This window comes from Theobroma cacao, chromosome 8, assembly GCF_000208745.1.
Source record: "Theobroma cacao cultivar B97-61/B2 chromosome 8, Criollo_cocoa_genome_V2, whole genome shotgun sequence".
NCBI lineage: Eukaryota > Viridiplantae > Streptophyta > Magnoliopsida > Malvales > Malvaceae > Theobroma > Theobroma cacao.
The window spans coordinates 4,064,090-4,086,948 of record NC_030857.1 but is presented as its reverse complement, the minus strand read 5'-3'; the positions used below and the strand labels follow the sequence as shown (position 1 = coordinate 4,086,948).

At 35.6% G+C, this 22,859-nt stretch overlaps 4 protein-coding genes across 5 annotated transcripts in view; 1 reads left to right on the top strand and 3 right to left on the bottom strand.

The window, feature by feature from the left end:
- On the bottom strand, nt 382–3,866 carry LOC18591927 (probable xyloglucan glycosyltransferase 12). Its single transcript, XM_007018361.2, has 5 exons — nt 2,632–3,866; nt 2,230–2,538; nt 1,844–2,134; nt 1,629–1,742; nt 382–1,506 (listed from the first exon to the last, which is right to left on the bottom strand). Exons 1-5 carry the CDS (start codon nt 3,406–3,408, stop codon nt 886–888), a joined length of 2,112 nt encoding a protein of 703 aa, XP_007018423.1. The 5' UTR covers nt 3,409–3,866; the 3' UTR covers nt 382–885.
- On the bottom strand, nt 10,633–14,130 carry LOC18591925 (probable sodium-coupled neutral amino acid transporter 6). 2 transcript variants are annotated; one of them, XM_007018359.2, is made up of 5 exons: nt 13,302–13,807; nt 13,071–13,223; nt 12,781–12,984; nt 11,773–12,238; nt 10,633–11,345 (listed from the first exon to the last, which is right to left on the bottom strand). In XM_007018359.2, the coding sequence occupies exons 1-5, from the start codon at nt 13,711–13,713 to the stop codon at nt 11,207–11,209; spliced, it is 1,374 nt and encodes a 457-aa protein (XP_007018421.2). In that variant the 5' UTR covers nt 13,714–13,807; the 3' UTR covers nt 10,633–11,206. The 2 variants fall into 2 exon arrangements, with proteins under 2 accessions (XP_007018421.2, XP_017981581.1); XM_018126092.1 differs by having other exon boundaries at nt 13,071–14,130.
- On the bottom strand, nt 14,901–17,594 carry LOC18591924. Its single transcript, XM_018126093.1, has 3 exons — nt 17,095–17,594; nt 16,920–17,006; nt 14,901–15,288 (listed from the first exon to the last, which is right to left on the bottom strand). Exons 1-3 carry the CDS (start codon nt 17,512–17,514, stop codon nt 15,142–15,144), a joined length of 654 nt encoding a protein of 217 aa, XP_017981582.1. The 5' UTR covers nt 17,515–17,594; the 3' UTR covers nt 14,901–15,141.
- Nucleotides 21,697–22,859, top strand: part of LOC18591923 (squalene monooxygenase) — a 4,208-nt gene continuing 3,045 nt past the window's right edge. The window contains exon 1 of the mRNA XM_007018355.2: nt 21,697–22,163. Coding sequence (XP_007018417.1) covers nt 21,927–22,163 — 237 coding nt within the window. The 5' untranslated portion in view covers nt 21,697–21,926. The remainder of the gene's footprint in view (nt 22,164–22,859) is intronic.

The following is a 22,859-nucleotide window of genomic DNA, read 5'->3' as shown; positions in this document are numbered from 1 at the left end:
GTATAAACTACATTAGTACACTGCCATTTGCAGACCTGGAAGGTACTGAGAAATGAAAAAGAGGTTCATTCCTTAAGGATGCATTTCATGGCTATTCCTCAGCAGCTTATCCAAACGTAATTAGAGAGGTGGGTTTTGGTTCATGAAACCACTAGATTTTAAGGGAAAGTTGTGTAAAGAGGCCAGTTGTCCAAACATGAAAGGCAAAAATCGAATGATCAAAGATTGAAGGTTCCACTTCAAATCAAATACTGCTGCGTTTTAACTTTTCCTGGATTTGGTGAAACAGGTTTCCTTGTATAACAATCCCAGTAGCTGAATGTGAACAAGACAACTGGAAAGTAAGGGCAGGTCAATAATTTGAATCAACTGAATCAAGTAACTAATGTGAACATCCGGCTTTAATGGAAATCAGCTCAATTAACAGCCTCATGTAAAGTGAAGAAAGGGATAAGGGATCAAATATTCTGCCTTGCCTTGAAACTGTAACTAAATTCCTGTTTGATGTTTGAACAACAATTTTTTTTCTTACAAAAGAATTGACAGAAAAACAAAAGAATCAAAAAAGAGAAAGAAAGAAGAACAGAAAAAGGAAAAAAAAAAAGAGTGAAAAACCTTACATATACTGAAGAGTATCACAATTTTCAAGTTTGCCTATGTCCAAATTGAGGCCATTCTTCTGTCCATGTAAACACAAATTCTTCACGTATTGGGTGGAGCTGGAACCGGAGTCTAGAGGGTTTAAGAGGATCAAAAGCACTCTCGGCCCTCATCACATCTTCCATAAAAGTGCATTTGCAGTGATACTCAGATTTGGTGTGTCCACCCGTGTCAGGCTGTATTTTATATCATCCACATTTTACTACAAAGTCCCTAATCTGTCCCTTAAAGAACCTGCTCACCAATCAAGTCTAAACCGACGAGAAGGAAGGATATCCCTTGAAATAGCAAGAAATAGAAATGTATTCCCTGTGCTGACAGGAGGCTCCTAGCTGAAGCTGTTAGAAGAAGGAATGCCAAAGCTAGCTCCTTCGTATATATCCTGTTATGCTTCTTTTTCCTAGCCTTCTGTTCTTGCTGAATATCGGCTTTCATTTCATCTAGGTTGGTTTCTGATCCTGCACGCTGATGTTTTGGCTCCTTCTCAACCAAGGAGACAAGATCACCCTCAGATGATCGACCGGATTTTTTTGTAACAACCCACTCATATGCACTACCAAGTTGGAAAAGACCAGAGATCATGGCATTGAACTTGGTCACTGACATGGTATTCTCAAAAAGAAGGTAAGGAACAATGAATGGGAAGGATTTTGGAGCAGGAAGGATGTTGAGGAATGACATTGTAGCAGGGATGTAACAGACAACCCATGCTGGCAGCTCAGCCTCTGGAACAAACATGGTCATGGGGAGAATTATGCAGAAAAGAGTGAATGAATAAAAAGGTAGGATCAGTTTTCTGAGCAGAAAGAATAGAAAGATCATATTGAATTTCTTCCACACGCTAATCTGCATCAATCCAAATACAGAACAAGAACAACGTTAGGAATCAGATTAATCAAGAATTATTTAATTTAACAGAATAGGACAATTGGTGGTTCAAGAAAAGAGCACTGTGAAAAGGTATTTACCTTAGCACGGATAATATCTGGCAAACAGAGGCGGAACAACTGCATGGGTCCTGAGTGCCATCTGTGCTGTTGTTTTCTATAAGCTTCATAAGATTCAGGAAGTTCACACTGACACTGAACAGATAATAAAAAACCAACAAACATCAACTACCAATAAAGTGATTGACTATTAAAGTCACTAGCAATGAAATAGACAGATTAAGCTACATCCATACCTCAACATCATTGAGGAAAATGAACTTCCATCCTTGAAGATGAGCACGAACAGCAATATCCATGTCTTCAACTGTTGTCCTCTCCAACCACCCACCAGCATCCTCCAAAGCCTTAATCCTCCAAACCCCAGCAGTCCCATTAAACCCAAAGAAATTAATGAAAACACCATTCACTTGTTGCTCTACCTCAAAGTGAAATGACAAATTTATGTTTTGCAGTCTTGTTAGCAAATTCTCATCCTTATTAACAAAGGACCACCTCGCCTGAACCAACCCTAAATCTTCATTATCCTGTAAGCATATAACCACAATAGAATTTCACTTCAACTAATCCTGGACGTACTAAATTGGACACAACTCAAAACAGAAGCAGTTAATTTAGTTACCTTAAAATGGGGGACGGTTCGTTTGAGAAAATCAGGGGTGGGCTGGAAATCGGCATCAAAAATGGCAACAAATTCATAGTCTTTAACATAACTACAACTCATTGCAGACTTAAGATTACCAGCTTTGTAACCATCTCTAATTACACGGTGCCGATACACAATGTGGGCACCTTCTTGTTGCCATTTCTGCACCTCCTCTTTAATAAGCAGCTGAGTTGTGGGATCATCAGAATCATCCAAAACTTGAATCAAAATTTTCGATTTTGGCCAGTCCAAATTACACACTGCAGCGATTGATTGTTGGTAAACCTGCAACAAAGAATTAAAAAAATTAAATGATATTTTTCAGAAATGGTTTCTTTAAAAATGATAAAAAAATATTTTTTTTCTTATTTGTTTTACCTCTTTTTCGTTACACATAGGGATCTGAACGAGAACCATTGGAAGGAAACCATCTTCTCCAGATTCAAGATCCGCAACAGCATCTTGTTTGGGAATTGGCTTGATTTTTTTGAAACGGATCCAAAAACAACCCAAACATAGGACTAACCTATCCATGCTTTGGATAAGGAAAAGAATAATGCAGACATTTGCGAGGAACTGAAGAGGAGGAGCGAGATACTCCACACGAATCAAAACCCAACGAGAGTATAACGAATCAAACAAATCTCTAACACCAAACGGCGCCGTAAAAATGTACTGTAACTGAAGCTTTGGAGCACCGAAATGCCAGCCTTTAAAATACGCGGCAAACTCGAAACCAAGTAACAATAATGATAACCAAAGGAACACTTTGATGCAGTTATAGAACCTGGTTTTAACGGTTTTGTTTTCTTTGGAGGATGTGCTGTCCGTTTCCCTGTCGTGGTCGTTGTCGGCGTCGGTTCGACCAGAGGCTACTCGGCGACGGATGGCTGAACCGAGATTGACCAATGTGGAGGCAATGGAGGTTAAGCAACCAGCAGCTCGGTGGGCTTTCAAGAGGAGGACCCACGTGAGTTGCTTCGCGTTTTTGCCACGCGCCTTTTCTCGCAGACCGGCCGGGCTGTTGCCCATGAGGAAATCGTCCTCCGATGGACCTTCGAGCTCGACCATTGACCAGTTCGGGTTTTCCATTTTGACTACCACCGGGGTTCCCTTATGGCTCCCTTTTGCCCACCAATCAAAGGACGGCGCCATTGTTGGGTTTTTCTTATCCTTGAAACTAGGCTGTTAGGTTCGATCTCGAGGGTAAAAAAAAAAAAATTGAAAATGTGGGAGAGGAAAAGGCTAAAAACTTGACAACATTATCAGATGGTGAAGAAAGGAAACAAAGGGAGTGGGAGACGCAGCCGCGTTGATTTTGCTAAAAGCAAAGAAGCGAGGGCGTCTCTCTTTAAAACATAGTGAACCAAAAGAAGCCAAACTTATACGAAGAAAAGCAGCTCTGGGTTTTGGAGAGGAGCTGAAAAAGAAACAAAGAAAGAAAGACAGAGCTTCTCAGTTCTGACCTGTTGAGGGGGGAAAATAAATTAAAGAAGCTCCAAAAAAGCTCTTCTCATTCAATTACAGCTTGCAAAAGGGGTGGCTTTAAAAAAACACAAAAATATGACTATGAAAGGATGAGAGAAAAGGATCGAGAGAATTGGGAAAAAGATGGTAACAGCTCAACACGTCTTTGATTTTGATTTTCTGAAAAAAATAAATTTAAAAAAAAAATGATTGCAGAAAATAAAAAATCGAAATGCATACACATTACACTTTTAAGACACGAAAGACGACAACACGTTCTCTGTCTCTGTCAACATCAAAAGGGCACAGCCAAAAAATACACAGGATTTTCATAATCTTTGTGTTCTTTTTCTTTCTTTCTTTTTTTTTTGACCATAAACAAACCAAAAACTTAACCCTCAAATAAAGGATTTTTACGCCCGGATAGAAAGACAGCAATTAAGGAATCGCTTTTGTTCATTACAAAGAATATCTCAGAAACAAAGACCGTCGGAGTTCCGACAATGGAAAGATTTTCTTTTTACACCTACTGCTTTTAAATTGCAATAAATACAGCAACGACCTACAACAAACAAGAGCCCCAACCCTAGAAACAGTAAAATCCTCTGATGATTTTACAGTGCGGTAAAAAAGAAGAGATCAAGCTCCAATCGTCTTTCCTTCATCTTTATTTTCGCGTGTGATTAAAACAACAAAAAAAAAAAAATATCAAAGAGTAAATGATCACACGCGAAAATGTAGGCCAAGCTCCAGAAAGTTCAAAGCGATATGTGCTAAAAAGCCAAGAATTGCAAAATGGTTTCATCCTTTTATATTTATTTTTTATTTTTAAAATTTTAATTTTATTTAATTAATTAATTGAGAGGAGGAGAGTAAAGAGGAGAGGGTAGTGAGCATTAATTAAATCCATTGGCCGTCCCATTTTGTTGAGGTTCAAAAGGATAGGATAGAAAACCACCTCCCCTATTTTTACTAGTTAAGGGGTAAAAGCCCTTAATTGGAATTTGGAACTTTCGGTTTTTGTTTGGCTAGATTGCACACTCCACGCTCCATTTGGGAGCGTCTTTTACATAGGTGATGTTAAACACTTTGACCATAATTAATAATGAAATATAATATATTTTCTTTATTAAAAGATCACTTCAAACAATAGCAGAAAAAAGGAAAAGGATCAACTGAAATTCACTGAAACAGCTGAGAGATTTAATTGAATATTTGTGATAGCTGGTAAAAGAGATAATTAAGGAATCTCAAATATTTTTAGTAACATATTTATTTTGACTTTTAAATGAAATTCAGTGGATTTTATTGGCCTCATCACTTTCTGCCTCCAAATCAATTTGATTTTGGAATTATTATGGATTTTTGGGATTCCATTCGTAATTTACGCTAAACCTTAATTTTTGTCTATTTTTAACTACTATTAGCTTGAAGCAAAAGGGAAAATCACGGGTCATTAACGCAGTCTCCCTTAAAACAATCAAAATTAATTTTTTATCAAAAAGTAATAATATAAAATAATATATTTACATTTAACTCATTAATTAATGTGTAAATTATCTATTTTTTAAACGTCTTTATTAAAAAGGACATAACATAGTAAATAGCCAAAAATAATTTCGGACCTTTTATAAGCCACCGACAACTTTTTAAGTCAAAGAGCGTGAAACTCACGAAGGATTGTTTTGGAAAATCAGATGGACGAACAGACAAGGCTGTAGAAATTAATGAATACCACGGTGTTACGGTGGTACTTCAGAAGATCAATGCCGTGATCTAAAACACTTTTTTGTCCGGCTCAGTGATCCAAAATCCTTGCTTTGCATAAGCATTTAATTCTCCATACTGATCAGTTGCACCGGAAAATAACTCCTTTGCCCAAAAAGATATTTGAAATTTTAATTTGGTCACGTGAGACATGATAAAGTGAGAAACATTAACATTTCAAAAATACTAAAATTTAAATTTAAAAAAAAAAAAAAAAACTCTGCGGTCTGGCTTGAACTATGAACAAAGGATAAGGGGTAAAATCGGTAATTTGATGTCAATCTTCAAGGTTCGAAGGGAATTTTGGAATAATTCTATTTGGTTGAATTCCAAGGAGGGAGTCAGATGGGCCGTTGATCTCGCGACCCGTGTGAGAAGGAGCTGGATGAGAGAACCGCACGTGAGAGAGAGAGAGGGAGATAGACATTGGAGAATTGGAAATAGGAGAGGAAGACACACGGCAAGTGACGCTGACTGAGACAGAACGCAGGCTGGCGACCACAGCCGGCAGTTTCCTGTCGTGGGCTCAGCTACATCCGCGCAATCTTCGCTTACCTGCTGCCTCACTCTTCTAATGTTTCAGTCCTTCAGAAAGCAAATTAAAAATGAAATTAAACTCAAATTTTTTATATTCATCGTCAACGTTGAATGTTGTTATAGGATTTCAATTTCATTTAATTTCAACACATTACTTTCAATTCTTGATAATTTCTTAATATAAAGTAATGAAATAAATTAAATTGAGAGGAAGGATAAACATATTAATAGTTAAGTGGTACAAAATTAATGTAGACATAATATACAAAAAAGTCTCTAAATTATTTTAAAAAATTTAAGTAATCTTTATATTTTTATTACATTCAATTAAATCATTATATTTTAATTTTGAGTTAAATAAATTCTTGTACTTTTTATTTTGAGTAAAATAAATCTTTATGACTAATAATTAACTTAATCAAAATATCATTTGTTATTTTATGTCACGTGACACTAACATGACATGCTAAAATATCATAATTGATTATGAGATGACATTCTGACATATCATAATTAAGGATAACATAGTATGCTAATTTTGTATGAGAACATTGTCATGTGTCATTTTTCATCTTCCACATTAATATTATATTAGTGTCATGTAGATATAAAATGACAAGTAATATTTTTACTAATGACTATTAGTAAATTATTGATCATAATAGCTTATTTGACTCAAAACAAAAATATAAGTGTTTGATTAAATGTAATAAAAGAATAAAAAATTATTTAAAATATTTTTAAATAATTTATAAATTTATTTAAACATAATACCATTTAATGTATAAACCTCACTCTTCCTTGTTTGTCTAGCTGGGTTGTAAAGTTGTTTAACAGCTAGTTGCTGTATTGCTTGTACTGAGTTTATTGACCTGTCCAAAGGAAGGGAAAAGCATAAAAGTCGGAGTTTATTGTTGTACATACATTTAGGTTCGAAATTGAATTTCATTTTTTTGGAATAGTAAAAGGACACGACTTTATGTTTATGGCAACTAACTCTTATTGAAAGTTTTTTTGCATTTATTTCTCTTCACCAGTGTACAAGTGCTGTTTATAGTATTAAAAATTATAATCTTATTTATAAAGATCAATTACCACTATATGAATGTGTTACAAAACACAAGGCTTTTCTTCTATTATTAGGTTCCGGCTTTTCAACCACTAAACCTTTTTCATGTAATCAAACATTTTCGTCTCGTTAAAATATGATCATCGTCATTGAAACTCTTAATAAGTTCCATATGTCTAAAGGAAAATTGATATTTTTTTTTCTTTTCTTTAGGATTAATATATTAATGAAGTCTAAAAAGTTTTGATCATGACAAAAAAAAAGAGAGTGAGAATGGGAAAAGGGAAACATTGGTCAACAAATTTATCCTAAGAAAATTCGTGGAAGGTGTGCAAGTGGATTAATCTAGGAATAAAACCCAACATTCATGGGTGACAGCTCTCCATATGATTGCTTTTGATTATTTCCCAATGAAACAAAGGGAGCTATAGCAGTTTCTTGAGGAAGTAATATAAAATTAACATTAATATATACTAAAGATTAATATGTTTTTTAGTAAAAAAAAAAAATTGGAAAACATGTAGGCCCATATCATTTGTGTTATATAACCACAAGGTTAGGTGGAGTGTAAGGAGCATTGGTCATAAGCATAATTTATGTCCATAATACATAATAAATGCCTAAAATTAATGGATGGTTGATTGAAATCTATGAACCAAATCATGGGCAAATGAATTTAAATTAGTTGATACAAAATATTTTTTTTTCAAGTGACTTGAAAATGTACCAATGTCTTGGCCCATTATACATTGCCGACACTAAACTTTGTTGGAGAATCTTTAATCACTACTAATACTTATGTAATCAAAAGATATCGAGCTAAATCACTTTCACATTAAAATGGATTAGTCAAATCATTTAATAAAAATGTAAAGACAGAGGGAGAGAGAGAGAGAGAGAGAGAGAGAGAGAGAGAGAGAGAGAGAGAGAGGGAGGGGAGGGTGACCCTACTTGAGAAAGAGAAAAGGAAAGGCAAAGAATGGGAAGGGAGGTGTCCAAATGAATTGCGTCAAAATGTTTGGAAACGAGAGGAAGAAAAAGGACGGATTGGGGGCGTCATGATGATTGCATTAAATCAAGGAAATGACGTGGGGGAATTTGTTCTTGTTCTTTGTTATAATGGTGATGAGCCATTGGGCCAATAATTTCATGAATACGTGTAAACTCCATCTAGGTGTTTGTGTGCTCCCCATGTTTTGCTCTTCTCTTCTCTTCTTTTCTCTAACAGATTTTTGCTTCTTCTTTTGTCTCTCTTTTGACTTTGGGTTTTTTCTCTTTTTTTTTTTCTTTTATTTTTGTTTGGGAGAGGTCTAACTACGAAACAAATACCATAATTAGTTTTGGGTATAAGTTTTTTTCAATTGGTTTGACTTGATTTTTATACTAAAACGTAATTAATTCAGAAGGTCTAACTAAGGAAAAAGAAAAAGGGTTTGCTTGCAGAAGCCTTATATTCTAGGAGGAAATATACCATTCTTCCCTAGTGGCATACTGAGGATTAGGGAATATTTACTTTGGGAATTGAATACGGAATACCATATATTTTCGTGTGAATGTGAGAATAAATAGCCAAACCAACTAAGTTTAGAACAACCCTCATATTCCCACACCATTTGCTTCTTTTTTAGTTGCTAGATTCCAGCTCCAATTCACCCTTCCTTCAAGCCATCCAAATAGAAAACAAACCCAAATTTTATGTTGTGGAGTGTAGTTTAGTATCAAGAAAAGAGTGGCAGAGGAAGTAGGGGTTTACAAAAGGAGAAGAAAAAGAGAAGGAAAGATGGCAAGCTGTGGTATCTTCTTTTATTTTACAAAGGGAATAAATAACCCAAATCCTACATTTTTTTAAGAATACCATATGAACTTCAATCTGCCTTCTTTTTTGGGGAATTAAATGGCTCCAATATATCTTTTTTTTAAGCTTAAATTATGTTCAATGTAGTACAATTGATTAATTCTCATGCATAATAGAACTACTTTCCATTTTTCTTGAACACCTTTGAAGCTATCATCAAGGTGATAATCAATAGTACTAACTTACTTTGGAGTATTAATTAAGCTGGCAATTTTACAATTTTGTGATTGATGTCGTATGAGTAGTATTTATTTTCCATGTGTGGGATGTGGCTTTCACACAAAAGGCTATTTTCTTACAACATCTTCTTGTTCTGTTTTCACCTTTCAACTCTCTTACTCAAAAAAAAAAAAAAAAAACCTTTGAACTTGAAGGCCAGAGCCTTTGGTTGAAATGTCAGAATTGATGGCTCCATGTGGGTACTTGTGTTCCCCATCCAAAAATATTACCATTCTTTAGGTCATATAAGACAAACCCAGAGGCTTTGATTATGTGGGTAATTAAAAAATAAAACCCACAAAACTTAAATTACGTTATGATAGTTGATTAATTTGAATGATACGGCAGTAGACAAAAATTTAATCCCTTAATTATTGGGGTAATCAACATGGAAGGACATATATAATAACCTTGGATGAACATGGCAATCATTTTTTGATCTAACACCTAACAGCTTGCCGGGGGAATATGTACTTGTGCTTTCGTTTGAAATAGGGACAGTCCGTCGTGGTTTACACGAGGAAAGGAAAAAGAAAGAAAGCTAAGTTCGAAAAAGGGTGACAAAAAGAAAATTTAATTTTCTTATTTGAGGCCGAAGGGGAATCGTCGTTTTGAGTTGTTGGGTAAACTGTCAAAACCATGAATCGTTCCAAGCAGGCAGTTTACCTTGACAAACAGTGGCGTCCACATGTTCAAGCCAGCAGAGCATCAGCAGAGGACCACGACCCAGTATGGAAAATGTGCAGGGGGAGAAGTGAAAATGACTTTGTTTGGGCAATTATCACCCGGATTTATCAGTCATTTTCTCATTGATAAACCATATATCCCAGATTTACAACATGTGAGAGAGAACCGTTCACTAATACCTTTTTTAGGAGATGGAAGAAATTAGATTATATGTTATGTAATCACTAAAGGGGGAAAGGCTACAGCACAATATTTATCACGTGAGAATTTTTGACAAAGTAAGCAAATTGCCTCACAGCTTAAATCATTTTGCACGCACGCCACTTTAATAAAGTCTAGGGTGCCGATTTTTTTTGTACATTGTATGATCTTAGATGACAGACCGAGTTTCCGTGACTCAAAACTCGTTCCTCCGAGTTAATGGTCCCTTAAAGGGTGACAATGATTGCCATTTCAAACACGCTTAAAAATTGCCCATAAAATTTCACCTTTAACTAAATGGGCCTTTGAAGCCCAACTTATAAAATGTCAACGGACACCCATAGGCCACAAGTCCAACATTAGCTACAAAGGGGGTTTTTTGTTTAGCAACGTGAATCAGAGTCTAAAATGTTTCACTAGCAGTCCCACTTTCTAAAATAAACGAGGAGAGTGACTGGCAAAGACAGCGAAGAAGTCCACAGAGCTATGATATAAAGGGTCCAATAATGTTGGACACATCAAAAAGAAACACAAACCATAATGACAGAAACAAGCAGGGAATATCTTACAGGTATGATTACGAAACATAGGGGTTGGCATTTATCTGTCACAGGCTATTTAACTAGGAGAAGAAAAATAGAGATTATCAGCTGTCTCGGTAGTACAACTTTTCAGTACGATGCTTTAAAATTCCATCATAAAAGCAAGCACTGTTACTGTTAAACTTGTTTTCAACTAGGTACTTTGTCACCCTAGAATGTTTCATGTCATAAGAATGAACAAATTAGGCACTACATGTTATAAGAAGACACCAAAACTGAGTTATTGAAGTACACTACAATTTTATTTTGAGTATTCCGAAATATTCAGAATTCTCCAATCTGTGTACTCTCAAAGAATCAAGATCTAAAAGCTACATCACCTGCACACCTTTACAAAAAGGTTAGTGTCCAAGCCTCGTGAGATGCTGGAACATCGATCTTTCCACAGCTTATTGCTCGTATATTGATAAAGATGACAGACTCCCTATTCATCATGTCAGCTTTGAGGATAAACTGCATGAAAGAAACCCAGATGTTCCCTTGCCAATTGCCTTTAGTTTCCAACCACGTTAATACACCAAGAAAACCGGATATGGACCCTTCCATAAATCAGGTTACAACTCCTTCATCAACACAAAAAAAGCTGTAAATGTCACTAGTCACAGCCACTGTGCTTGTTGAAACAGCAAGAAAGATCATAATCCATGATATTAGTCTATCATTCTTTGTTGCAATTCCATGGGTGTCCCTGCACAAGTGCACATCAGAACTATTAATTATTTAATTACTACATAGTGAAGAAGGTTAGAGCAATAAGGTTATTCAGTTGATAAAACCCAAATTTATAAATTGTCAAATTCCTATCTTTTCTTGAAACATTTTCCAGTTTCATTTATACTATCTACTCTACCAATACCTTTCCTTAACAAGGCCTATTTAGGGCCATATGTAATAGGTCAGCTCCTTTGCACAGCCCTAAACCATGATCTACAAGTGAGTTAGCTAATTCTTTAACAGTAGTTTTCATGTACAATATAATGTTGCATGTAATATTCTTTTGATAGGGAGTAGCTCTGTTATAAACATATAAGTCCTCTACCATCCAACACAATGTTGCATGCAAAATTCTTTTGACACTAAATTCAACAAAAACTGCACAGATAACTGTTACTTACTTGAGGGTGATTGCAGCTGGAAAGATATAACCAACACAAACCGCAGCAGTTGCACCAGTGAACTGGAAGGCATCCCAGATACTAGGAACAAAGTTGGCTCCCATAAATATAAAACCCATAAGAGCTACTGTTACTGAGAAGAACCTCCGGTTGTCAAAAGCAATAGGAACAGCATATGGAAATAAAAGACCATCTACATTGAGACGGAGGGAGAAAAACACAATCGGGAAAACAAGCATCAGGTGAAGGCCATAGCTCACCCTGATTATATCATCAAGCAATGAGCTATATGAAATTCCAAGATCACCATCAAAATTAGCAAGCACATCATCCAAAGTATGATCCCCAAAAAGTAGGACTCCGAAGAAGCTAGTAGCAATGTAGACAGATGAGCATAATGTGAGGGACTTTCGAACTATTGACTTCATCTGGGTAGGGTCTTTCAGTTCATTCCCTATTGGGAGTACTGCAAGGAGTATTCAAGAAAGAAAATGGTTAATCAATTGTCATAAAAGCAAGCAATCATACATCACATATTTAACAATCTTTGTTATGTAAAGACTGACGGGTCTTCGGGCTAGTCGGAAATTGAAATATCAATTTCAAAACAAATGAATGTGCTAATTGGAATGCACAAAGATAGAGTAAAAGAACTAACTTGTAAACCGAATCTCTTAGTCTGATAAACAAACAATTTTGATACAGAATACAACATATGATAGCTCAATAATATTGTTAATAATACCGCACAATATTTGTACATCTATGTATTGTCGAACCATAACAGGTCAACATGGTCTTTTGCCGAGTTTTATGTATTTAGCATAGTTAGCTTCTCTTCCGCTCAATGCACTCAACCAACTGACCAAGTGACAAATAAATCAATTTCAAGCAGATTGGATGCAAAATTAGCTTGAAGCAACAACTAATCAGAACCACATTATGATAGTAAACTAATAGAATTGGAAGTACTAAACACGATAGAAACAATCATCTGTCATGACTTACTGTTATGGTGGCATATATAAGCAGTAACTAAAACAGGAACAGTAGTGAAAAGCTTCCAAAACGACGCCTGATTAACAAGTTTTGGCATTAGACGAGGAATTCCAATTTTCCCTTCCATCAACTTAACAATTGCAACTCCTGCTGTTATTGCCACAAACACAACCGCCAAACCAACTGACAATGCCGACGTGTATCTCAATGAATCTAAAATCAACCAAAACCACCAAAAAGGAAAAGGTTTATGCTCTAACTATTTTAATAACAATTTAGAATCTTGACAAGGTGGTTACCAACGCGCTTGAATGAAATGAGAGGAGCAAAAACGAAAACTGTGGTGAACAAGAGCAATGCCGAACGCGTCGTCCACCAATTTTCACCGAACCATTCTTCCATCACTCCCCTGTGGTGGACCCCATCCGCCCATGTCCCGGACAACACATCACCTGCCAACAATTCAAATTCAGTCTCAATCAAACGGCTATTAATAGTTCCACGAGGAGTGGTTTTGGCTTTTAAGTGACCTATGATGATCATGTAGACGACGAGCATGCCCAAGTTGTTGATGACGATGCAGGCTTGAAGGAGGGTTCGGCCGGGTCCACCGAAAGCGTCAGCGGCGACGCCTGAATACGTGGCGCTCTTGGAGGCTCGGCTGAATTTGAGAATCATATCGATGGATGATTCCGTTAACATAGAGACGAAAATGATCGTGATTAGACCAGGGATAAGGCCCAGTTGATTGACGGTGGCTGGGAGAGCCATGATTCCGGCTCCGACGACGGTGGTCGAGAGGTTGAATACGGCTCCTGAAATCGACGCGCCATCGAAGCCGGACTCGTGAGCCAAGAATAATTGGTTCCCGAGCTTTTGAGGGAGGAGAGGGGTTCGGGGACTCCGTCGGTATTTGCGATCTGATGAGGGTAAGATCGTCATTTTATTACGTGGGTGGTTAAAACCGTTGGAGGGGGCGTGGCCGAGCAGGAAGAGACTTGAAGACGAGAGGAAGTCTTCTTTGGTCCGTGTACAATATATGGACGTGAGGGAGGTCTTCACGCGGGAGCTGACGTCGCGATGGCGCGTTGACACGTGTAAATGCCGTCAAATTTTAGGAGAAAAACTTTACCCCGAGGTATTTGGCTTTGAAGATTCCGTCCGTCGGGCGGCCTATTTTTTCGTTTCGTTTCGTTTAGATTATAAAGGCCAAAGAGGAACTGCTCAGATGACAATGTGGTTACGGGAAGTAGAAGGAAAGCGAATGGCTACTAGATATCAACCGTTCGACAAGGTCATTTCCTAATAAAGCCCCCCTTTTTTTCATTGTTGTTTTGTTGCTGGAAATAAAAATTCCTATGTGTACGTTTTACTATTTGAGAGCGTCTTAGCTTTTAATTTGCAACGGCTAGGCGATCCACTGAGGAGATGTAGCAAACAGACCGTTGCCTTTCAGTCAAACCTGGTCTGCTTTTTGGGTAAAAATAAGCCCAAAGGCAAGAGACCCACATTAAGGTGATCCTGGGCCTGTTGCTCTTTAATTAGTTGCTTTTGTACATGCCCAGACAGACTCTGGGCTCATCTCCTAGCCAGGCTTTTACTGATCAAAGCCCAAACAACGTTCACCTTTCACAAATTTGTTTGCAGGTTGAAGGTTGAAGGCTCTAGCTAGCAAGCAATTGCAGGCTTATTTTACTCCTGCAATTAAAAATACCGTATGCACATTTTACACTTTGACCTTATGATGCTTCAAAAATGTAAGAATAAGAGGAATAACTCTATACCTCCTATCGTAAAACAGGATTTTGATGCTCATGTTACATCATTGACCGAACCTGGGACCCAGCCGAGTGGTGGCTTACCCGTCTCCAAAGTAGGGGGTAGAAAAGGACTGGAGTCACCTCCTCGTAAGTTAAAGATGTACCAAGGCTTTCGTCAAAATATTTTCTCCATCAACTTTGCACTAGGTGGCACAATAGTATGTTCGTAGTATCTTTCCTAAGATTAATGGGTTAGTCATACACTCGTTCAAGAAATGAATCAGTGAGAAACGGGTCAAATCCAACGCAAGGTCTTTATGCAGCATAACCCATAAACTTTGGCTCCATTTAATGTATGTATGCCAGATATATAACAAAGGCACCAATGTCACATTCATGAAGTGTTAGCAAAAGCAATAGAATATTTCTGCTGACATGGAATTATTGCTAAGGGTAATATATAAACTTGCAAAAGCAGCTTAATAGTCGGTATGACCTCTTTTATCAGCACAGTAATTACATGGGGAGGGGAAAGCATGAAGTAAACAAGACTAAAAATTGGACAAGTTAGAACTTACAAAAGGAATCCGTCATGCAGTGCATCACTCAATCAATGTCTTCTCTTTCTTTTGTTGCTTCCCTTCATCTTGTTGTCCAGAACAGCTTGTGAAGATTGCAACTTTATCCCTACAGCTGAACTCCACAGAGCCCTCTCCACATCTGATGGCGTGAAGGAGTCCCCTTCTGAACTTAATTCCTGCATGACAAATAGGGGGTACTTTGACAACTTGTAACCTTCATTATGCTAAGATGATGTCAATGTGCAAGAGCATTCAGGAATAGATTTTGAAATATACAGTATAACTGCATTGAATACATATGAAAACTAATTATTTGGGAGGTAGAAGATATAAGTATAGTTGTTGCCTACACATTGATCATCCTTGCAGAAGGGTATTCTTGGACTTAAAATCTGATAACTATCAGGCACATAAGAAAAACTGCCTTCACATTATCTAATACCTATTCTCCATGACAGCATACATTACGTTATGAGAAATTATTCTTTTTCCATAAATAGAGCCAACACATGAGCCAAAAAGTGGCACTAATTAAGCACAACAACAAAAAGGTTGTAACTTATCAAAACATCAGGATCTATCAATTTTATAGCTGGTATGCTATAAATTTTTGTTCACAAGCAGCATTGCCCAAAGTCCAGTGTCCTCTATTTTGGGACAGAAAAGATTTAAAAAAATACTTAATCAGACATCCAATGGGGCAAAGGTTTCAATGAATATTGCCAACTGAAGAATATTAGAGTTGCCTAACTCCTTAAGGCATATGATTCTGTTGCCCAGTAAAAAACATAATTAGCCAAGAATAAACACAAACAAGTTAAACCAGTGAACGAAGGACATCACCTACCAACAACATTAAACATTCAAAAGAAGCAAACATATCACCACTATCATCAGAAAGCTACCAATTTAACAAGTAGATGATGAAGCTCCTGAATGGTACAAAATAATCCTAGATCAGCCATCAACATTAGAAAAAAAGAGTAAAAGATATTAAAGGAAAGAAAGAAAAATCCCTCATGGTCCCAAACTAAGTTTTAGACTTTTAGTTCTTGTCAAGTAATTTTCCTTTGAAAACACCATTTTTCAGGGTATCCATGCAGAGGTGCTCAATCAAAATAAGCTATATAAAATAGAAATGAACTTCACATCATGAAAATGAAATAAATTTAGCCAAAGGAAAATAATATATGCTAATATTTGCAAAATATGATCAGAAGATAGCAAGTCATCACTCCACATTCTTTAAATTCAACTAAACAGCTCACAGATAAGAGCAGAGACAAACTTCCAATGCAGCTTTGGGGACCATGAAAAGAAAAAATAGAAATATTCATTCAGTGCTTTTTCTTGACAAGTAATTCTTTGCATGAAAACAGCATCTCTAGGGGACCATCTATAGCATTTCTCAATCAAGAAACCAAGTTACTATTAAAACAAGAAATAAATTGCACATCAAATGCACCAAAATGCAACAGATATGCTCACCATAATCAAATAATTGAGTCACCATACTGCCGCAATCTCTTCATGGAACTATAATAGATTTCTGATAAGAGCAGAGATCAACATCTTACCGTGCAAAGATATATAGTTTTAAGGCCAATCAATGCTATCAACAATAATCCATTAATTAGTAGAATTGCTTATTGAACTATCATTGTACTAACTTGAAAACGACTGGCATATTTTAGTTACACAATCTTTAATATATTAATTAACAGCTATAATCATCAAAAATAAATAAACGTACGGACCATGCATTAAAAAATAATAATCTAATAAAATTAAAAGGAATCTCACCAACCTTAGATTTGCTCTGTATTTTATCCACAAATAACAAATACTGCTTTAACGAATAATCTTTTGAGTTTCCAAGAGCAGCCTCCATAGCCTGGAATACAAATAAAAATAAAATAACCAAAAAATAAACAATAAATCAAACTAATCCGGGGAAAAGAAAAGATTCGAGAAGAATTTACCTCGTCGGACATAAACGGCGCCGTTTCAGGAGCGTAAGCAGCGAGAACAGCGGAGGCAGTAGCGGGGCCGACTCCTTTCAAAACAGTCAGCTCGGAGACGGCTTTGGAGATGTCGGGAAGCGATTGGAAAGCCTTCTGCGAAGCAGATTTTACTAAAGAGTCGTCCAAAGAGGAAACGAAATCTAACAAACGCGGCCTCCATTTGCCGCGCGTGAGCTTCCATTGCATGAGGCGGGAGAGTTCGGAGGTGGTTATGAATGGGTTAGGGTTTCGTTGGTGGAGAAGAGGGGGAAGTTCGTTGCGGTAAAATTCGTCGAGAGAAACTAGGTTCGGCTTGTCTAGAGATTCGATTCGAGATTTGTAAGAGGAGATAGCTTCTTTCCAGATACTCAAATCTGTGCACTCAAAATGAAGCTCCATTTGACTTTTTGATTTGGCTGGAAACAGTTTCGAGGTTAAGGCGGTTTTCCTTCTTGTTCCCGCTATTGGGATTTTTAATTTAAATTTTTTTTTTATAAATCATTTAACTGGGCCATTTGGGCCTTAAAGATGCCTTCGGGTAATGATATGAATACTTTAGGTTTCATTTGGATTATTTTTATATATTTGATTAAATTATACAATTAGTTTTTATACTATTATAAAGTGATGGATTTAGTATTTATATAATAATTTATAAAATTGAGTTTTTATGTTTTCTAAATTTGATAATGTTAGTCTTAATAATGTTAAAATTTTTTCTATTATTTATGATGACATGATATTTTTTTACTGATGTAGTATTGAATATGATGATGTGATATTTTTAATTTATTTCACAATATTTTTTTCATTGCTTTAAATTATAAAACACAAAAATTTAATTTTTTTTCTATCTCACAACGCTCTTGTCCTAAATCGTACTTTTGATTTATTTATTTTTCAATCCCATTTAAAACCATTAGTTTACATTAAATAATTTCACATTTATAATTACAAAATCCATGTCATTGTTTGGTTACTTCATATTGCATTATTATTGTATAATTCTTGAACTGCTACATCATCATTATTATTCAATGTCATATCAATAAAAAAAATCACATCAATATAGTTAAATTCCATATCAACATAGAAAATAAAATTTTTTTAACATATTGTACTGACATTATAAATTTTAGAAAGTACATTATAATATAAGGACTAATTAAATAATTTGACTTATTTCTTTTAAAATAAAAAATAAAAAAAATCTTTATTCTTTCAAAGCTATGTGCAATAAGTTGTTTTAATTAAATCATCTTGATAATAATTTTTTTGTTAAAAGTTGTTTTTAATTTAAAAAGAAACATTTGTTAGAATTAATGTCAAATAGCGTGATTTTATGAAATTAGGTACAAAACAACTCATTTGGATTGAATAATTTATCTATCTCAATTTTTTGTTTTTTTTTTTTAAAGAAGAAGCAAAAACTGTTTAACATTAAGTACCTTTATAAGTTAGAAAGTTAGGTTGTTGTTAAAGCTATATCTTGTTCATACAATAACCAGACAAGCAGCACAGAGAGAAAAGAAAAGGCTGAGTTTCTGATTGTTCAGTGGACCTCAATAATTAAATTATGAATCAAGAGAACATTTAGGGGGAAATACATTCATAAATTTGTATTTTACGAAAACTGTCAATTAGGCTGCCCACCTTTTAATGTACGTGTTTACCAATCAATGTATCGTTCCTACTCAACAATAAAGGACTTGACACTCTTTCCGTCACTTGAAAACTTTACCTCCTTTTACCCGTTTTCTTTGCTGTTAAAGTTAACAATCAGCTTTCTACTTTCTATGTAGACTTTCCAGCAAAGGACGCAACACTTTCTGATTTGATTACTTGGGAGAAGTTGGCTGTAAATCCGTGAAGGGAGAAACCAAGAAATCTCTTTAGTCTGCTTAAACAAATGAGGAGTGACCAATAAACAAAGTCTTGATCGACATGGAGTATAGGGTGGACTCTAAAAGGCAAGCATGTGTGGCATGCCGGCATGTGAATCCGATGACACGCTAAAAAATGTTGGTGGGTATACAGTCGCGAAATGGCTTTGTTAATTTTCATGGCTTAAATTCCCCAGTCAATCTTCTACGTTGGCGTGTGCCAGAATGATCCCTCTGTTGACTCAGGAACATTGGGTAATTCAGTGCTCCACTCTTCATTTGACTTGATCTCCCACAACTTACAAACACTAGTACACATCCTCTCCTTTCTTCCTCTTCAATGACTCAGTTTTAAGCAATTAAATTAACATGCTGCTGCTGCTGCTGCAATTTCAATTTTCTGATGCATGCTTGACTTAGTTCACAAACGACAGTGTGGAATTTTTCTGCCAAAAAACGACGTTGGTTTAGTCGTACTAAAGCCGTTATACCGTGCCTACCAAAGCCATTATTTTATTGTTTTGGGGGAAGTCAGATTTTCCAGTTTTTTGACGTCCACCATCCTTTGTTCTTTTAATGGTAAGCTCCCACGAAATTGCTGTGTTATTTTGGTATGAAAGGAAACAAAAAGAGAGAAGATAACTCTGTCTCTCTTTTCTTTTTTTGTTTCAATCTCCACTGCATGAAATATACTCCTATATTATATGAATAATCTCTTCATTTGCAAGTTTATTCCAAATTTGATTCTTCATTTATTTCATGTTCTCTTTCCATGCATTTTCTTTTTCTCCCACCTAGCATATAGTCAATATAAACAGAGGGAGGGTATAAAGTCCATTGGGGCAGCTAAAAAACCACCACAATTAATCTCAAGTGAGAAAGGGTTTGATTCCACGATGACAAGTTGAAATCTTGTTATTTTAAATCATTTTTCCAAATTTTTGAGGGATTGTCAATATTGACTAAACCCTAGTTTTGCTTTGAAATGCTTGTAATTAATAAAAAACATACATAAAGGTCACACGCACTTACCGTCTTCAACGTTAAAATTCCACTACGATAATCAAATAGTAATGAGTTAAAACTATTGATGGATATTTTTAAGATAATCTTTCAATGTCTTCGTATAAATGATTGACTTGGTAATTAACATTTAGTTTGCATTCAAACAAATTATTTTCAAACTCTACCAATGGTTTCAAACACTCGTTTCACATTTCATATATATCAATATTCATCCACCAAATTAAGAATGTATATAAAATTTTGAATAATCAGTAAAATCCAAATTCTTTTTTGTATTCATTGGTGTTCCAATTCAACATCGATATGGAGGGCTCCATAATTGTCTAAATTATAAAATTGTCACATCTTTAGTGCTTTAAATGAAGCGAGATGAAATTTGTGGAATTTGTGAGTGCTTGTTGTTATCTTTGAGGGTGAATATTTTGACTAAGATATAGGTATAATATAAATATAATATTCCAAAATAGCATACAAATTCAGTTTCGATTGCCCCCCTTGATTTTTGTTTCTGTCAAACCATTTGACAAAATACGGTACTCCTACTTGGTTTGGTAATTGGTCATGCTTATCACGCATGTGCGTACCACCCTTCATTTACCTTGGAAACCTCCCACATTTCCATACGCAAAGTTTTATAGACTAGTATCTATATATTTCCTATATTGACTAATAACATGCCTTTTTTTTTTTTGGGGCGAAGATAGACTTATCGATTGTAATTTGCATATTTGGTTTATAATTTAATAGTCTTCCATACGATTTTCGATAATAATTTTGGGTTAGGCAAAGGTACTTAGTAGGTTATTATATCCACTTGACTAGTAATAGTAACAAATAGATACCGTTAATTAATAAAAATACTTTCGTTCATTGGATAAAGACTAATGTTGCATAAAAGACCTTCATGTAAAATGGCCATATAATATAACATAACATTTCCTTCTATTTCTGTTTTTTTATTGCCTCAGCATCTTTACTAGTAGTAAAATCTCAGTTATCCAAAAAAAATCTGACTTCTTGTATATAAAGAAAAATAGATTCTAATAAAAAAGTTGAGGTAGCATAAAAACCAGACAACTAAAGATAACTAAATTTAAAATAATGTTTGTTACAAGATAGAAAATAATTTGTGTAACGAAAAAATTCGAATTCCATTGTTTAATATATATTATTAAGTTATATGCCAAGTCAAAATGTAAGATATTATTATAATTTATAAATTAAATAGTCTAATTCTTTTATAAAATCCTAATTGAATGAGCTTTTATAATTAATAAAACAAAAAAGTTGATAATAATAGTTTTTTTGAATTGAGGAATTCAAAATTAATCGGTATTCTATTATGGTTTGAAGTATTCATTAAACCGAGACTTTAAAGCCGATTAAAGCCAAAGCGTGAGTTGTTTCAAAAAGCACAGACGCCAAAGCATGAGACCATAAAAGAAAAAGAAAAAAACAAAGTAGCACAGGAACCGAGTCATTAAATCATAGAAAAAGCAAAACACGGAGAGGAAAATTAGGACGAGGTATGGTGTGGGTGTATGCGTAGTTTAAGTCCAACCTCATAGGGGGCGCAAGTTAGCAAGGAGATTACACGTAGGAGCTCGCCTGGTGACTTGTAAATAGTAACTTGTCATTTGTGGACTACAAAAGGCCCTCGCTCTCATGTGCTTTCGCGTGCTCTTGTTTTTGAAAACGTTTCAAAGCCAAGGCATAGCCAGCGAAGCGAGGCCTATCAGAATCAACCCACCGCCAACAAAGGGAGAAGAACAAACAAACAACCAAGAAATCAAAACCATAAACAAAGAGAACAAGAGAGAGATTTGATTCTCTTTCTCTCTCGCCGTAGTCGTTTAGGCGGAGCCTCTGTTTCTTTTTTCTGGTTAGCATTTGGAGGAGAAAATGGCGGATTCGTACGTGTGGGGATGGATCTTGGGCTCCGTGATGACGCTGGTTGCGTTGTGCGGTGTCGTTTTAAAGAGACGGAAAGGGAGCGGAATCTCCGCCACGAGGACTGAGTCCGTGAAGTGCGTCTCCTCGATCAACGGAAAATGCAGATCCGCTGACGGTAGCGACGCTGATGTCATCATCGTTGGAGCTGGCGTTGCTGGCTCCGCCCTCGCTCACACTCTCGGCAAGGTGCTTTTTCACTCCTCCATTTTCCTTTCCCTTCTCTGCGTTTTCTCTGTTTCCAAACAGTAACTAAAAGATTTCTTCATTTCTCGTTTTTCTCCTTCCATCTTTGAAGAAGTTTTAAGTGATTTTTTTCCTTCTTTGATTTTCTTTTGCCTTGGCTCCACGCTTGCACTTTCTTGAACCTTCCGCTGTTTAAAGCCCTATATCCTTTCTCTTCTTTTCCTTTTATTTTGTTTCTTTTCATGCGGGTTGTTTTTATGATTTTACAATCGTTTTTATGTACTTCGTTTCGATACGCTGCACTTTTTTAATTTCCATTATTTATAAAAAACAGGTTATCCCCCATGGATTTTAGGAGTGATTTATAAACTTTAGAATTATAAGTAAATATTTACCATTTTTAAAATTTTAATTATTAATTCATCTTTTTTTTTTTAATTCTTACTAATTACCACTTATCGACTTACCACTCATAAAGGAGGCTTTTACCGAAATGGACTTAAAAAGAGAACGAACCATCTGTTGATTTCTAAAAACAATTTGCAGACATCAGTGTCTACATAATTAGTCACTGTCAATTGAATATAATCTGGTGTAGGAGGATTGGCTAGGACAAAATAGGCGTTTTATTGTTGTTGTAATAACATATATATATATATATATATTATATATATATATATATATATATATAATTTCTGT

What these genes read in the sequence shown, in the direction of transcription:
- LOC18591924 (XM_018126093.1), bottom strand. Translation starts at nt 17,514, where the DNA reads ATGGAGCTTCATTTTGAGTGCACAGATTTGAGTATCTGGAAAGAAGCT. An exon ending in CGCCGTTTATGTCCGACGAG is followed by an intron (nt 17,007 to 17,094) that starts GTAAATTCTTCT and finishes TTTGTATTCCAG; the next exon opens with GCTATGGAGGCTGCTCTTGG. An exon ending in AAATACAGAGCAAATCTAAG is followed by an intron (nt 15,289 to 16,919) that starts GTTGGTGAGATT and finishes TTTGTCATGCAG; the next exon opens with GAATTAAGTTCAGAAGGGGA.
- LOC18591927 (XM_007018361.2), bottom strand. Translation starts at nt 3,408, where the DNA reads ATGGCGCCGTCCTTTGATTGGTGGGCAAAAGGGAGCCATAAGGGAACC. An exon ending in CTATGTGTAACGAAAAAGAG is followed by an intron (nt 2,539 to 2,631) that starts GTAAAACAAATA and finishes TCTTTGTTGCAG; the next exon opens with GTTTACCAACAATCAATCGC. An exon ending in CAGATATTATCCGTGCTAAG is followed by an intron (nt 1,507 to 1,628) that starts GTAAATACCTTT and finishes GGATTGATGCAG; the next exon opens with ATTAGCGTGTGGAAGAAATT.
- LOC18591925 (XM_018126092.1), bottom strand. Translation starts at nt 13,713, where the DNA reads ATGACGATCTTACCCTCATCAGATCGCAAATACCGACGGAGTCCCCGA. An exon ending in TTATATATGCCACCATAACA is followed by an intron (nt 12,239 to 12,780) that starts GTAAGTCATGAC and finishes TACTCCTTGCAG; the next exon opens with TACTCCCAATAGGGAATGAA. An exon ending in CCAGCTGCAATCACCCTCAA is followed by an intron (nt 11,346 to 11,772) that starts GTAAGTAACAGT and finishes GCACTTGTGCAG; the next exon opens with GGACACCCATGGAATTGCAA.